The sequence below is a fragment of the Microplitis demolitor genome, chromosome 6, assembly GCF_026212275.2.
Source record: "Microplitis demolitor isolate Queensland-Clemson2020A chromosome 6, iyMicDemo2.1a, whole genome shotgun sequence".
Classification (NCBI taxonomy): domain Eukaryota; kingdom Metazoa; phylum Arthropoda; class Insecta; order Hymenoptera; family Braconidae; genus Microplitis; species Microplitis demolitor.
The window spans coordinates 8,521,225-8,538,299 of NC_068550.1; the positions used below are offsets into that span (position 1 = coordinate 8,521,225).

General features: G+C 28.0%; 3 protein-coding genes across 3 annotated transcripts; all 3 read left to right on the forward strand.

The window, feature by feature from the left end:
- Positions 1-9: 9 nt before the first annotated feature.
- LOC103570610 (vacuolar protein sorting-associated protein 54) lies at positions 10-9,362 on the forward strand. The gene is made up of 9 exons (XM_014442390.2): positions 10-331; positions 394-1,311; positions 1,371-1,683; positions 2,744-2,998; positions 3,982-4,425; positions 5,556-5,863; positions 7,077-7,294; positions 7,369-7,588; positions 8,834-9,362. The coding sequence occupies exons 1-9, from the start codon at positions 222-224 to the stop codon at positions 9,093-9,095; spliced, it is 3,048 nt and encodes a 1,015-aa protein (XP_014297876.1). The 5' UTR covers positions 10-221; the 3' UTR covers positions 9,096-9,362.
- A 2,237-nt stretch (positions 9,363-11,599) lies between these two features.
- Positions 11,600-14,327, forward strand: LOC103570656 (luciferin sulfotransferase). Its single transcript, XM_008548461.1, has 5 exons — positions 11,600-11,851; positions 11,933-12,029; positions 12,615-12,771; positions 12,839-12,959; positions 13,879-14,327. Exons 1-5 carry the CDS (start codon positions 11,656-11,658, stop codon positions 14,325-14,327), a joined length of 1,020 nt encoding a protein of 339 aa, XP_008546683.1. The 5' UTR covers positions 11,600-11,655.
- Positions 14,328-14,333: 6 nt separating this feature from the next.
- Positions 14,334-16,692, forward strand: LOC103570657 (cytoplasmic dynein 2 light intermediate chain 1; the record flags this gene model as incomplete). Its single annotated transcript, XM_053740034.1, has 7 exons — positions 14,334-14,349; positions 15,159-15,184; positions 15,248-15,349; positions 15,439-15,801; positions 15,884-16,041; positions 16,352-16,610; positions 16,675-16,692. Coding segments are annotated over exons 1-7 (942 nt in total), but the record flags the coding sequence as incomplete, so codon positions are not given.
- Between the last annotated feature and the right edge of the window lie 383 nt (positions 16,693-17,075).

The following is a 17,075-nucleotide window of genomic DNA, read 5'->3' on the forward strand; positions in this document are numbered from 1 at the left end:
TCGCTCCTCGTCCATATTACCCCTACCGTTCCTACCCGAATCTTTATTATCATTATCAGGTGTAGAGTATGTGTGTTATCGATAATTACTCTCCAGCTCTATAATAAAAAAAAAAAATAATATGACACTTGATCTACATCTCTAACATCACCATGAATTTAAACGGCAATTATTATCTAAATAATCCAACGCCAGCGGATCCAGATTATTAGAAGAAAAAAATGGCAAAATTAGTTAAAATAACATCCGAGCAACTAAACAACAACTTGACAGCATTGACCTGTGAGTTCTGTCCTAACCTAGTGTTCAAGAAGACTGGAGACTTTGTCAAGTAAGTGAATATTTTAATTTTTTATGAGCCATAAAAATTTATTGAAATATAAAAATTTCCAGACATTTGAAAGAGTCGCATTGTTCGAAAGAAGGCGGGTCATTTGTCTGCCACTATGGATACAATTCCGTATGTTCAAGTCTCCCATTGGAGGGTGTTTCGGACAATGATTACATAGCACATGCAGCGAAACACGCGGCAACCCAACAATTGCACCATAAAAATGGTCAGTTGACAGCATCATCATCGACTTGTTCCATCACTTCCAGCTCAATGTCTCAATCTCAGTCTCTGCCAACGTGGACAGTTTATTCCGCGGTACAGAATCTACCCGCGGTACTAAATGACCCTAAAAAAGGCAAGCAGGGTAACTTTTTAACCAAGACCTGGGGTGATAGTTTCACTGATCATGTTCACATTCCAAAAAGTATGTATTTACCCCAAGAAGTTACAATTAATTATTTTGATAGCTACTTGAAAAAAATTGGCCGTCGATACAGACGACATTCTAGTCGATCAATAACTTCAATAAATTCAATAAAGTCAACGTCTTCAACTGCCTCTTCTTCAATAAATTCATGCCAAGAACGTGACGAGTTTGATTTTTCAACAATTCCTAGTATTTTTCGTAATCCAAATTTAGATTTATCTAGTCGGGATACTTTTGAAAATGTATTTCCTTTTACCAAGGACGGATTATTGCTGAATAATTATAATGAGAAGGCAGGAAGAATGACCACCAATGATGTGATGGTACAAGTCAGGTGCTATCAGGAAAAACTGAGCCATTATTTAGATATAGTTGAGGTAAGAATTGCTGAACAGGTTGCCAGTAAATCACAAGCATTTTTTCATGCAATGACTTCTCATGATGTCTTGATGGAACAATTGACCCAGACTATAAACATTTGCAAGGCGCTGAGGAAAAATATAAAAGATATTGATAAGAATTTTGTTATTGATTCATTAAATATCCTGAGGTAAGTTTGAAGACTTGATTTAGAGCATGATTGATACTAATGGTCGTGTGTTGAACTAGGCTGGAAAGAGCTCGCGTTAATAGGCTACTGGTTTACGAAAAATTAAAACTGATAGCGACTGTCCATCAGAGCCAGCCAATGATCCAGTTACTTCTTTCTACTCCTGACTATGTAGCAGCGCTTGATTTGATATCAACGACCCAAGAAATTTTGCACCAAGAACTCAATGGAATCCAAAGCTTTCGTCATTTAAGCTCCCAGTTAACAGAAATGGAGAAGTTGGTTGACAAAATGTTGTTTACTGAATTTCAACGTTACTCAACTGCTGATTTAAATCGACCATTAACTAATGATTATTCTGTTCTAGATGCGGTAAATATTATTTATAATAAACACTAATCACTCTTACCTCTAAAGTCGCACATTCCCTAAATAAGATCATATAGACCCCAGACAACTTTCGAGCCTTCTGGAACTGATTGTTCGCATTATTTTGACTTTGAAAAACTCTTAGCCAATACTTAATGTAGATAAAATAAAACGCACATGGTTTTAAAGTATAAAATTCATTTGGAGATCTGTGAGAAATTATTAAAAGTTATAAATCAGAAAAAATAAAATTTTTTATTCAAAAATTCAAAATTATCCTTAAGTTGGCAAATAATTGACAATTTTTGGATTTTTTTTCAACAATTTAATTAAAAAAAAAAAACTAAAAATATGCACATGTAGAAAATTAACAAAACCACCAGTGCAATTTTCTGGAAGATTTTTTTTTAATTTATCGTTTTTTAAAAAATCCAAAAATTATTAGACGTCGCCTAATTTCATTATGAGTGTGAATTTAGCAGACATCAGACAAATTTAAAATTATAAATAAACAGAGAGATTTATTTTTATAATATTAAAATTAAGGGCCAGTTTTGGACACTTTAAAAGTTTAAATAAAATAATTAACACAAGACGCAATGACATAATTAATTTTAAAATGTGTAAATAGATACTTTTATTACACTGTTACAATGGAAATTATATTATATACTTTTTTATTAATTAAAATGATATATTAAATGTCCAAAACTTGAGCAGTGGCCACAAATGATACTTTAACCCTAAAATATATCAAGAAAAAGATCCAAAAAGTATAATTATTTTGAACATCGTAAGAGAGATATCACTCGAAAAATTAATGAATACTTTTTAATTAATTTCTCACAAATAGCCCAGACACTCCGACCCAACTGTTGTTATTTTGGTGTACAGTTGGGACCTGTAACTATTACTGTAACGCCACAGCTCCTAATTTAAGCGCGGTCTCATTCAAATTTTACTCTAAAGTTGATAATGGGGTCTTTCATACTCCTAATAAGTAATTAAGGTTTAGATGAGACTGAGTTTTTATTTACTTATTTATTTTTTGGTAATTTTATAGGATAAATTGATATCAATAATATCAGGATTGCTAAGACAGAAGCATTTTAAATTTATTGATACGTATAAGGAAGAAAGTATAACGACGATACGGGCTGTTACTAAACAACGTATTATTGAAGCACTTGCTGATAGTGATTGTTGTAGTGATCAACAGGCTGCTGCATTAGAAGTTACTGGTTTGTCATTAGCTGAACGTTTAACATTATTGTCAAGTACTATTCAATCGTTAACGAGTTTATTATTTCGTATAAAGGTATATTTGTTATTTTTATTATTAGTGTCTTAAAGATATTAATGAAGCTGAAGCTAGCGGCCGTAACAAGTAGCGGCTACGCGAAAAATTGCTGGCCGCTACTTATTACGGCCGCTAGCTTCAGTTTCATAAGATGTTAATCATTTTTAATGACATTAAATATATTATTTATTATTAGTAGATATTTATGTTATTTTTTTCAATTTATTGACAAACATATCAGTATTTGTCATCAATTTAATGATTTATTAACATAAATATGATTACAAAAGTTATATATCGAGTTCCATACCATAAATTGTTTTTATTGTCATAATTTATCAACTTTAAGATCATTCATTAATAGAAATGTCATTATAATTATTTTCTTATCATTTATTGATAGAAAGATGATTTTAATCATCACTTAATGATTCTAGTGTCATTAATTTACAACAATATCATGACATTATCATTATTTCTATAGAGTGCCAAAAATATTTTTTTCGTATATTCGTGTCTAAGCTTTATTTACCTCTGATAAAAATTTTAATTACTTGGAAATTTTCGAATAATTCAAAAATTTTGAATTATTCGAAATTTCGATTATTTTATTCAAATTTCGAATCGAATAATTCGTAAATCCGAACTATTCGCACATCCCTAAAAATCGTCATTTCACTCTGTTAATATTACTACGTCATTAAAATAATTATCCGACGAAAATATCATTAACATCTTCATTATATCATTAATTGACATAAATACCATCGAAATCATCATTTCACTCTCGGAATATTATGAACTTGCATTAAAATTATCAGTAATTAACGAAATTATCATGTTAATCTTTATTTTATGACTTTAATATTGAAAATTGTCATTAATTAGAAAAGCATCATTAATCATTATGATATTTATTATTAATTGTCATTAATATAAACAATTACATCAAAAATTATTATCAAGAGTATGATTAACTAATTAATGATAATTTTTTTTAGGCTGTGCATGAAGTAATGCGTGAAACAGCATCCTTATCAAGTGATAATGTAGATAGGAATAATATAGATAAATTATTAACGACCGACGAATATTTACGGGTAAAAAATAAACTTAATGATATGTTGTCAACAATATGTGATTATTGTCATGAAAGATTAGCAAGCCAATTACTTTCGCCATCAGTATCAGTAAATGATCGTGAAAAAAATATTACCGACAGTAATAAAGAATCTGCGGTTATTAATAACACTAGTAATAAATTAAATATCAGTAATGACAAAGAGATGATACAGGCGGCTATTAAAGATGATAATTCGTGGCTGAGTGATCGGGGTGCAAACGTTGCTCAAGTTTGTCAGCTGGCAAGTATTATTGATGAGTTTACAGATACGTGTGAATTAATATGCGGCAAACAATCCACTGCGTTGCGTTCTGCCTTCAAAGTAAGTTTTTTAAATGATTAGTAACCTTCTATAGAGTATTAATCAATTCCTTAGTAGCATTCTTAAGGGAGTTTTATGTAAATCTGTATCTTAAGGGCGTTCTCAGACAGGGTCCCCCACTTTTTAAAAATATTCAATGACAACGCAACTAAAGCAGAAATTGAAAAAAGACAACGCAGTTACAATTTCGCCGGGATGTAGATTTTTTAAAAAATTACTCATAGTTGTTATCAATTAGGGTTTAAACAAAATTTAATCAATAAATTTTAGCCTGAAAAATTTGACATTCAAAATTATAATGTTGGCATGAAGATTTTATTGAAATTTATCTAACAAATTAAGGTTAAATCCTAATAATTTTTTTTAAATCTATGTCTCGATGAAATTGTAACTACGTTGCCATTTTTTCGATTAATGCTTTGACTTTTTTTTATTAATTATCAAAATTTTAATATGGTCATTACAATTAAAAATCATTGAAAATTTTAAAAAATGGAGGGCACTGTCTAAGAATGAACTCAAGTCTTAACCAAGTTTGCATGATTAATTTTGGAGAAGTCTAATGCAAGATAATTACAAAAGATGTATTAAATAAGTTTGTTGCGATGTATGACTAAGATACTTGTGTAGGACCCATTAGGTCGAACTTGCTGCAGAATACTAACCTTATTTTTTGAGCTGTGTATTCAGCATTAGTATAGTAAATTCAGTGGTGCTCACTTAATGTGCAGCGCTTTAAATTTTAATGAGGGTCACTGAGTTTGTTATTAAGTACTGGATTTAAGAAATGAGGAATTCTAAAAAAAAGAAACCCGATGTCTTAAGCAATTCTGCAGCAACTCTCACCTAAAATTGTTATAGTAGACATCTTGGTTAGGAATTATTGCCAACTGTTTCTACAGATATCTGTAAGTTCTTAGAAAGAATCGTAAGCAAGACTTGATGAATCTACAGAAAGTATACTTAGAAATTCATGTTCTCTAAGTCTTGTTTAAATCTTTCGTAAAGAACTTGCCGAAGCACTTTCCTCAAATTACTTAAGACAATGCTATTAAGGAATTGGTATTAATTATTTATGATTAATCGATACTAATAACACAGTGCCTGATTAATGTCTTCTTATTAATCAGGTACACGCAAGTAAATTTGTCCAGCGTTTCCATAATGAAAGGAAACAAAAACTAAGTCAACTATTAGACAGCGAAATGTGGAAGCAAGCTGATGTACCAGTAGACTTTCAGTTGTTGATCGACCGCGTTTTTGAATTTAAAAAATTTCCCAAAGAATTATCGTCGATTAAAAATAGTAGTTTTAATTATTTTAATGAACGTACTAGTGGACTTGGTGATGTAAAAAATTTTTTAACTATTGATAATGAACAATTTGCTGTGGTCAGTACTGTAATTATGCTTGTACAGATGATTAATGAGTATTGTTGGTAAGTTTTATTAATTATTAACTTGTATCCCTGAGAGGCTGCAAAAAATCCCGCATTTTTTAGCTTTTAACTCAGGCTCCGATCATTAAGTTTTGATAAATTTAATATCCCACTAATTCTACACGGAGAAAAGAGTATAGTAAAAATTATAATCTTAAAGTAAAATTTACTAACAGATATGAAAAAATACATTTTGTATTGTAATTATTACTAAATGTTTAGTAAAATTTACTAGTCAGTAATAATTACATAATAAAATATTAAAAATTACTATGCGTAATGTATTTTTTGCTAAGACGATTATATTTTTTACTATTTGTATGGTAAATTGTACTATAAGTACTATTAATAAATACAAATTTAAGAAAGTAAATTTTCTAATACAATATAGGATTTATTACCATACAAAATATTAAAAATTACTATACGCAATGTATTTTTTGCTAACACGATTATATTTTTTTACTATCTGTATAGCAAATTCTACTATGCATAGATAAAATTAAAAGTTGGTGAGGATAGCATATACAAATATGTATTACAAGTTCTTAAATTTTTTTCCAAAGAAGACATCGGGCCGTCAGACATAGGAAAAGACTCGCGCGTGGAAGATCAGGGTTTGAATCTTGGTTGAATCAAGTGATTTTTTAAACAACAAAAATCGACACCAACACCAATACTGATGACGTTAAATAACAATAATAATCAAAATGATAGTAATAATAATGAAAAATTAAAAGCTAATAAAGATTCTAATTTTATTTTTCTCTGTTCTCATATAGTAAAATTTACTAAATATAACTTAAAATTAATAAGTATTATAGGAGATTTTCCATAAGCATTATATGAGAAATTACTAAACGACTTGTAAAATATGCTTATCTGTTTATGAATTTTTCATATAAATCATAAGCGTTTCGAGATTACTATCCAAATTTACTAATTATTCTCATATTTTTTAGTAAAATTGACTATATTTTTTTCTCCGTGTAGAGTCTCTGGAAGAAGAGAAAAAATAAAAGATTTTACGACGAAACCGAAATTTTTATTTTGCTACCGCGAATTTGATTTTTTCAGCATAATGAAGTCAACTTTTTTAACTCCTTAGCTGATAGTTAAATATAGAAATTGATCAATTAGCGACCGAGTTAAAGCAAAAAATCTTCCAGCTTTTACTTGAACCTAAAAATAAATTAATGAAATGAATTAACAGTATAGCTACAGAATTACAAGTGTTATCTGGAAGTATTGGACGTTACTTGGCAGAATTACTTCGTCATTACAATTCGCGTTGTTGTCAATTGGTACTGGGTGCCGGTGCAATGCAAGCAGCCGGATTGAAAACAATCACCAGTACAATTCTAGTACTTGCCAGCCGTAGTCTGAAGCTTTTATTATGGTGTATGCCTTTTGTTAAATCACATTTTCAAGGTATGTTAATAATTACCACCTAATAAGATAAATAAAAATGATTAATGCCGAAGGAATTTTAATTTAAATTACAGAATTAGCGAATTCTACTCGCGGACCAACTGGACTAGGTGGTACCGTTGGTGGAACTGGTGGTGTAGCATTACTAGATAGCGTTGAACGCGATGTACGTGCTCATATTCGTGAAATAGAGGGTAAAATATTGACTATTGTTGACAATTTAGTCGGCGGTCAAATATCTATTTGGGATGCGCGTCCTCCAGTACCTTCACAATCATTTCGTAATATTTCTAGGTACTTTATCTCCATAAATAATTCAACCATTAGTATAAATGTGCGAAGAGTCTTTGAATTAATACAAATATTACTGTTCAATTCAAATTTTCGAAGAGTTTGAAATATTCGTAAGCTTTTGAATTCTTCGAATTATTCATAAATTTCCATATTATTCAAATGGAATTTAAATATTCGAACATGAAATTTTCATCTAACTTATGATTAATTATAAAAAATTTATTATGGGGGTTATAGGGTTCTAAGCGTAAAAAAAAAAAACATTTCTTTTGCGAATTTTTTTCAGCTATCTGGATAGAGTAAATTAATTTAGACCTTTGTATATTGTTAAGTGTCATTTCAAAAACATTTCCTGAAATTTTTACGCGAAAATATTTACAAACAAGCTGGTAACAAAGCTTTCCTAAGAACGCCTTTGAAAAAAGACGATTTACGGTGATCACTGTATCTCGGTTGAAAATTATCTGAAGTCGAGTACCTTTGAAATTTAGTTAAAGTATCATCGAAGCCTCCCCCCAACGATCTCTGATAATTTTTTTTTTTTATTTTTACATGTTTGGTGGTCATGTAAAGTGAAAAGTGCTATTTTTTACGAAACATTCCGTCATTTTGGGGGTGGAAAAATCCTCAATATAAAAAAAAAATCTCAAACTCAACGTTAGGGGGAGGTATTTTAGATGTAGAAAGTGTGTACCGAGTTTGAAATGAATCGATCATGTAGTTTTCAAATGGCAGTGATCACGGACTTTGAAAAAGTAGTTTCGAGAAAAATGTGTTTGAAGTTTTAGAAGAAAAAAGTGAAAAAAAATGTTTTTCTTTCAACTTAGGGAAGGGTGAAGCAAGGGTTGCTCTGATTAACTTGAAATTGTGGGAATATATTCTTGAAATGTTTAACTATAAGAAAAGACAAAATAAACAATTTTTTAAAATTGCAAAACCCTACAACCCCTTTAAAATAATTTAGATTTTTCGAATAATTCAAAATTTTAAAAAAGTTCGATAAAATTAATCCGAATTTTTCGAATGATATGAAAACTTGCGAATGATTAAAAAATTAACGAATGTCTCGAATTTTCTGAATAATTGAAAAATTTATAAATATACTTCTGCTTTGTTAAATAAATCGAAAACTGACAAATAATTCAAACATCGAATAGTTCGTAAATTCAAATTATTCGTACACCTCTAGCAATTAGTTTTCAAAAAACTTGATTTACCATAAATGAATTATCTTATTAATTACAGACACTTGGTTAAATTACATGAAGCAGTTTCAGGAATATTACCAGCATCAGATGTCCAGTCGCTGTATCGCACCGTTAACAATTCATTTAAAGAAAAACTCCGGGAACAATTATTTAAAATGAATATTGTTAATAACGGGGGTCCACAGCACGGTGTCGTAATATCTGAGCTAACATTTTACCTGGAGGCGCTTAGAAATTTAAAAGTACTGCCTTACGATGAATTGAGTGATGATTGGATGGCTGACATATGGACTAGATAACATGCAGAGCGTGTTATTTATTGTTTACTTGATACCATGCAACAATTGTATCGTGGAACATGATTGGGATTTTATAATTTCAAATTTATAGAAGAAGAGAACAATAACATCAACAACAACAACAAACATTTTTTATTCCACGTTTTTCATTGTTTATTTATACTGTATGTAAATTGTAACTGAGTGCAATTTGACGTGATGTTTTTTTTTAAATATCATGTTATTTGTTATCAACGTATTTATTAATTAAATGCCTGATTAAATTTATTTGTTTTAATTATTTGTGTATTAATAAATATTTAAAGTAGTCTGGTAACTCGCGCCGTTTTTCATGTTTTAGAAGGAACGAATGAAAAGTTTTGCATTATTAATATGTTTTTATTTACATCTTAAGGTAATAAAACAAATTTTTTTGAGGAAATTAAATAATTTATTATTATTATTCTTGTTGTCGCTTAAAGTTGACATCTCAAAAAAAAGCGCGTGGGTGGCCCGGGTGGTATTGACTCTTGAGGATATCCGAAATTTAAAATTCTTTATTAGTCTTAATCTATAGACATGTCACTCTCTCAGGTACTAAAATTATAAACTTTTATTGAAAAATAACAAAATAGTAGGCTTTGAAAAAAAAGTTTTTTTCACATAAAAAGGGTTGTAAAATGGAAAGTTAGGGGTGAAAGAAAATAATTCTAGTTTCGATGAGAACTACAAGTGTGTAGAATAACCAGTTTAAGTTTCAGACCAATAGGTTGAATAGAGAAAAAGTTATATTATGACCCGGCCGACTGTAAAAACGTTGTTTCAAGATAAACACGTTTAAACTTTAAAGTTTCAGTAACCTTTGGCACGCAACTATGAGGCGCTCTCGAAAACTTGTTGTAGCTCCGTTCCTATTTCGAATTTCAGTTTTAAATTTTCACAGTATATTCTCAATAAATTGTACTTAATTAAGCAAAAAAAATTTTCGATTCATTCAACCCGAATTACCAGACTACCTTAAGACCCGAAATTTTAAATATTTAAATAATCTTCTAAAGCAAACGGACCGGAAGACTAAAAGTAATAAAACGTATGTAAAATTTACTATCTCCGTCATAATAATCAGGGTTGGCAAGTTTTTTTTATGATCTTTTAAACAACGGTTTATTGCTGCGTGATTGGATTCTACTTGATCTATATCAAGGACTATGCCTTGAACTTTTGAAAATGAAAATTTTTCCACTGATATACTGGGGCCTTAAAAAAATTGGGAATTAAAAATAAATAATTTTGAAGATTAAAAAAAATACACTGCAAAAAATTTGCGGATTAAAAGCGGGGTGGATAACTGCGTATTTTATTTAATTCCCTTGGAATTGAATTCACTCCGAATTGGAGTTTATTTCAGTATTAAAACTTCGATCGAAGTGAATGCGGTTTTAAATAAAATCCAGACCGAAATCACTCTGCTGGAAAAACAAACTTCCTATTTACTCCGTATTCAGAATGTTTTTTTCTGAATGCGAAATGATCTATAGGGACGGAGAATATTTGTTTTAAATATTGTGTTACAGATGCCATAAGGGCGAATCCTAGTAAAGGTGCCATTGAAGAGACATAAGTCGTAAATTTTTTTTTTGTAATTGATGCAATTTTCATTTACAAAAATAAAAAATTTTAGATGAGTGTGAATGTAGCAGACATCAGACAAATTTAAAATTATTAATAAATAAAGTAAATAATTATCAAAATAAAATTTTAAAAACATGCGCATTTAAAAAATTTTGAAATTAATAAGTGCATTTTTTATAAATATTAGTTATTTAATTATTCACTCTATTTATTGATAACTATTTATTGATAGTTTTAAATTTGTCTGATGTCTGCTACATTTTTTATAATTTTAGCCATAAGGGCGTAAGATTTTTTTTTTTTATAATTAATGTAATTTTAATATACAAGTTTAAAAATTAAACAAAATAGATTTTGAATTTTTTTATACTCCCTTCTGGTACCTGGTACTGATCCCAAAAACCATAAGAGTTTATAAGTATCTCTACAGTCCTATAGTATTTGTACCATAAAATAATGAGCTCGTAAAAACTTTAATTATTTTAATTTAACCCTCAATTTTATTATCAGCGATACTTGTATTTCCGCGAGACTAATTAAATTTACAAAATTATATTTTGACCCTGAAAAAAATCTTTTTATTTAAATATTCGCTCTTAAATTATCAATAAATTAAATTATAAATTTCAAGCATAATTGAAAACTTTTTTTCTTTTTCATTTGAGAGCAAACAACTTTCTTGGGACTTTCTCTTAAAATATTTCTAACAGCAAAAGTAATAAATATATATATATATATATATATATATATATATATATATATATATATATATATATATATATATATATATGAATGTGAAATCGAGTAAAACTTGTTCCTGAATGGACTTAAATTGCATATAGAATTTTTTTGAAACCAAACTAATTATATTGTGCAGTTGCATTCGCAGCAATTGAGTAGTGAACAACGTGCGCTGCTAAGGGATTAATTAATTTGTAGTTTTAAAAAAATGGAATTAAAATTCACGACGGTCGAGGGTAAAGTTGGCGCGATGTTAGACCGTATGTTTGGTGTCCAAACAAGTTTTTTGCGCGTTCAACCGGGTAATTGTTTATTACCACCACAGTATGTTACTTTGGCTAAGAAAATACGTGACATGCAAATTTATCAAGATGATGTTTGGATGGTATCTTATCCACGTACAGGTTGTTTATTTTAATTATCTAAGGAATTAATTAAAACTTTTTTTTTTTCTAAATATCTATGTTATTAATTTTCTCTCCTAGGGAGCCACTGGGCTCAAGAAATGGTTTGGTGCATCGGAAATGATCTGGATTTTGAAAAAGCTAAAGTTCCCCTATTGATACGAAATCCTTTGCTAGAGTAAGAACTTTTATTATGAGTAAAAAATGTTTATAAAAAAAAATCAATTTTTTATTCGAGTTACCGGTTAAATTCTGCGTTAAATGAATACTCATATCAATTTAAGTGAACAAGTTACTCATTAATTTTTTTTTATAATTAATTAATTCACATTAAGATTACTTAGTTCAAATCTGATCTAAATATATTGATGCAGGTATTCAAACTAACAGGAATTATCCGAAGAATTCAATTTGATGATTGTTTTACATTTAATTAGAAAAAAAAAAGTTTTTTGGAAATCACAATTCTTTTTTTTAATTAATAAAAAAATTGATGTTAGAATAGAGTAATTGATAAAATTTCACGTTAATTGAATACTCATATCAATATGTTTTAATAAGTTGCAAATTAGTAATTTTCTAATAATAAATTAAATTATATTAAAATCGATAGTTTGAAATTTAATCAAAATATATTAATGTGGGTACTCAAACTAACGGAAATCATCCTACAAATTCAGCTGACGCATCAATTTAACATTAAACTGAAATTTAAAAAAAAAACTAAGCAACTATTAGACAATAATTTTTTGTTAACTTCAAGGTCATCAGCGTTAATGGTTACTGGAAAATATGTCGATTTTTTTTCGCAATTCGGTAACTCGGTAGAAAATGTCGAAAAAATATCAAGGCCTCGTTACATCAAGTCACACTTGCCTTGGGAATTATTGCCTCAACAATTAAAATCAAAAAAACCAAAGGTTCATGATTAAAATTTCCCATAAATATCCACAATCATTCAATTTATTAATGATAAATTATTTTCAGATTATTTATGTGACACGAAATCCTAAAGATACCTGCGTCAGTTTATATCATTACTGCAAATTAATGCATGATTACAATGGAACATTTGAAGAACTTGCTGATTTATTTATCAATGATACTGGTAATTAATTTAATTAAATTATCAATTTTATCATTCAAATTTTTCGTGTAAAAAAGAACAAATCAGTAAAAATATAAACAAAAAAATAATAGAATGACATTGGAAAACGGAATTAAAATTTCTCAATGTTTCCAGTGGTTTTATTCACTTTTTATAAATTGGTATCAATATTCGAGATTTTTCTTAAATACAAAAAAATCACATTCAAGTCTCATGCATGGTCAAAATTTTCAATTTTATATGAGTCTCATCAGTATGGAAAATCGGAGAGTTTGAATTTTTCAAATTTTTCAGAAATTGAAAAAAATTAGCTTTTGAGTGGCAGATATGATTAAAATTTACAATATTCCCATATAGCTCTTATCAATTTGAATGTTTCAATTTTTGATAACTTTTTTAATAGTTTTAGTCAGTATGAAAATATAAAAAAAATTAGGAAAATCCAACTTTTTCGACCTTTTACTGCAACGAAAAATAGTGAATCGTAATTTGTAGTTATTTCTGCGGCTCAAAATGTTTTTTTTTAATTCTAAAAAAGTTCGCGAAAATCGAATTTTTAAACTGATAAGACTCACGGAAAAATATCTTGAAAATTGAAAAATTTTACCATTTTTGAGTGATTTCTTTGTATTTGGGAAATTTTCTAAGGAAAAAGTGAATTTTCAGGAAATGTCCTTGTAAAATTTTTATTTTGTCTTCTAATTCCATCTTATAATTTTTTCATGTTTGTTTTTCCTTTTAATACTGAGATATTAAAACAGCGACAAAATTTTGAAGTTCTCTCAAATTTTGAAGTTCGACTTTAAGAATTTTTTTTTACACGGGTTAATTTAAAAAAAACATAAATACATGACGTGAATAAATTTTTTTTTATTCTTTCAATAATTATAATGAGAATCAATTAAAATATAATTTTTAGCTCCAATGAATCCATTTTGGCAACACGTTCTTTCCTTCTGGGATCGCCGTAATGAAGAAAATATTTTATTTCTAACATACGAAGAAATGAAACGTGACCAAATTAGCGTAATAAAAAGAACAGCTGATTTTTTGGGAAAAAAATTAACCAAAGATGAAATAAATGCGCTGGCTAGTCATTTGGAATTTTCTAAGATGGCTGCTAACCCGGCAATTAATCTTGAAGCCGTTTTATCTCAGAATGAAAATGTTAAAAATAAAAATGAAAATGGAAATGGAAATATTGATAATTTTGATCGTAATGGAAATAATACGGATAAATTTATTCGTAAAGGTAAAATAGGAGATTGGAAGAATCACATGAATCATGAGTTAACGCAACGGTTTGATGAGTGGGCGGAAAAAAATTTTAAAAACACTGGACTGGTTTTCGATTACGGAGACAACTGACTCATCATGTTTTCTTATTTATGTTTTATTCTCAAGAACTAATGAATCATTAGTGCAATATATTTTTTATATAAAATTTATTATTAAAAAAAAATAAAATAAAATTTTTTTTAAATCTTGCGATATTATTTACTTTTTTTTTATTTCCAGCGTAACTTTTCATTTCAGAAAAAAATGTTTCGAACAAAAATTGTACAAAATTTAATTTGCTACAAATAAAGTATCTTTGTTTATTAACGTGTCTCTCATACGTTTGAAATTAGAGAATAAATAAATAGAGAATCAGTTTAAAAATGGAAAAAAAAATTTTTTACTTTGAGTTTCAATTACTTTCAAATAGTTAGACTTTAGAAAAATGTGAGACTTTTTTTGTAAATAACTCAATTAGCTATTAAATCATTTATATAATTTTTTTGTCATATCGTTATTAAATTACCTAAAATTACTGTATATAGAGCAGGCTGGGCCTTTTCGCTCGAGTCTTCTTTATTTACAGTAAAAAATTAATAATTTTACAAAATTTACCCACCAAAATTTGTATTTTCATTAAATTATTAATTATATTTTAAAAATTAAATCCAATTTCCCCTAAATAAAAATTTCTTTTTATTGAAACTAAAAAAAATTCAAATTTCCGCGGGAGTTTTATAAACGTCAATTATACCGTTGCCATAGCAACATTGTTATCAAACAGAAACATAAACACGTTTTCATTTTTTTCATTCCAAAACTTTTCTTTTCTTCGATTAAAAATTTGAATTATTTAAAAAAAAAAAAAAATCAAATAGTCGAAAATTGAATAAGAAAATTAAAAAATGTGTGAAAATTCAGTAATAATAATTGGTGACAAAGGAGTCGTAAGTTTTTTTTTTTTTTTAATTAATTACTTAATTAATAATTTTGATAATTAATTTAATTAGGGAAAGACAACAATGATTTATAAATTTTTGGAGAAAGATGAAGTTCCTAAACCAACAATAACTTTAGATTATTCATTCGGTCGAAAAGCCAATAAAAATCTCGTAATTAATTTGATATTAATTTTAATAGATTTCCTTTTAGCTCATAAATTGATTAATAATTTATAATTTAATATTGTCTATCTAATTAGTCGAGAGACTTGATACACATTTGGGAAGTAGGTCATCTAACGGCATCAATAATAAACGCAGGACTAGTCGGTGCATCAACACAATTACAAAGTAAAATAACAACAAAACCAAAAACAGAACCGACGTTTATTATTATGCTGAATTTAATGGCAACAAATACAATATGGTTGTCACTGGAAACATGTTTGAATGCAGCATGGGCGGCTATAAAAATTTATTATGACGATACAGCTATTGAACAAATGAAACATCAACGTCTCAAAGAATTGGAAGCCGCTGCATCAGGAAATGTCGATGGTAAATTTATTAACCCATTTCCATTAAAATTGTCAATTATTGGAGGGCAATATGATAAATTTAAAGTACATATTTATATATATTTTGTGACATTTATTATAATTTAGATGAAATAATTGTGATTGATTGAAGATTTTTTTCTTTAAGAAATTAGATTTTGTGACTAAACAAACTATCGGAAGAATTCTCAGGGGTATTGCATACAATTTAGGAGCTGACTTGCAGTATTATTCATCAAAAGAAGGAGCTCTGATACGTAAAATGAAAGAATTAATGTCGTACTATGGATTTAATCACCAGCGATCGTAAGCAAAATATTTTAATTTTTTATTTCTAGTAATTTTTTATAAAAAATTATTTTATTGGTTTGTGAGTTAATATAAGAGATAAATCGATGGCACATGCGAATTGGAAAGAAAATTTCCGTTAATTTAAGTACCCACATCGATATTTTTTGACGACTTGTAAAAAATACTATTTTTTAAAACAATTTATCAACAATTTAGTTAATAGACACCTGAACCAAACATATCGATGTTGGTACTCATTCAACGCGAAATTTCGTCAACTTTTCAAATACTCGACTCGTTTTTTTTACAAAAAATTATTTTTCAGGAAAGAATGTATTTACGATTATAATCACGCATTATTGATACCTTCTGGTACGGTTGCTGATGACGATTCTGTAGCAAACTCAGCGATTGTCGTTGACAAAATAAAACGTATTTTTTTAACGAATCCGAATATTAATAATCATAATAACAATCAAATATTATTATTAAATAATGACCAGGAATCATTAAATGATAATTCGATCGATGATCCTAATTTTAATGAAGCTGTCATTGATCACTTAAGATCTCAGCGTAATGAGGTAATTTATTTATTTAATTATTTAGTATCATTATTACTAATTTAATTTTTTTTTTAATTCACAGGAAATAGAAATAAATTTAGAAAAAATGATGGAAGCAAATTTATCAAAAAATATCATTATTACCGATCCTTATTAGGAAAAATTTTTAATTACAAATGGTATCGAAATAGTTAAATTAAATTTTTATTTGTTTTAACAAATTGTCAGAAAAAAAGTTTTCAAAGTTTTTCGAAATTCTTAAATCTCAATAATTAAGAAAAATTACAGGCCGAATAAAAATTTTGAAAAATAAATTCGTTTGATTTTGAAAAATAAAATTTTCACAAAAAAAAAAAAATAAAAACCGAACTTTAAAATCGAATCGTTTAAATCCATAAATATTTATTTAAAAATCTAAATTTATTTTTATAAATATAATTATAAATAAATAATTTAACGCAAGCGCCGATAAGAATTATCAGC

What these genes read in the sequence shown, in the direction of transcription:
- LOC103570610 (XM_014442390.2), top strand. Translation starts at nt 222, where the DNA reads ATGGCAAAATTAGTTAAAATAACATCCGAGCAACTAAACAACAACTTG. An exon ending in GTTTATTATTTCGTATAAAG is followed by an intron (nt 2,999 to 3,981) that starts GTATATTTGTTA and finishes AATTTTTTTTAG; the next exon opens with GCTGTGCATGAAGTAATGCG. An exon ending in ATGATTAATGAGTATTGTTG is followed by an intron (nt 5,864 to 7,076) that starts GTAAGTTTTATT and finishes ATGAATTAACAG; the next exon opens with TATAGCTACAGAATTACAAG.
- LOC103570656 (XM_008548461.1), top strand. Translation starts at nt 11,656, where the DNA reads ATGGAATTAAAATTCACGACGGTCGAGGGTAAAGTTGGCGCGATGTTA. An exon ending in GGTATCTTATCCACGTACAG is followed by an intron (nt 11,852 to 11,932) that starts GTTGTTTATTTT and finishes TTTCTCTCCTAG; the next exon opens with GGAGCCACTGGGCTCAAGAA. An exon ending in TAAAATCAAAAAAACCAAAG is followed by an intron (nt 12,772 to 12,838) that starts GTTCATGATTAA and finishes AATTATTTTCAG; the next exon opens with ATTATTTATGTGACACGAAA.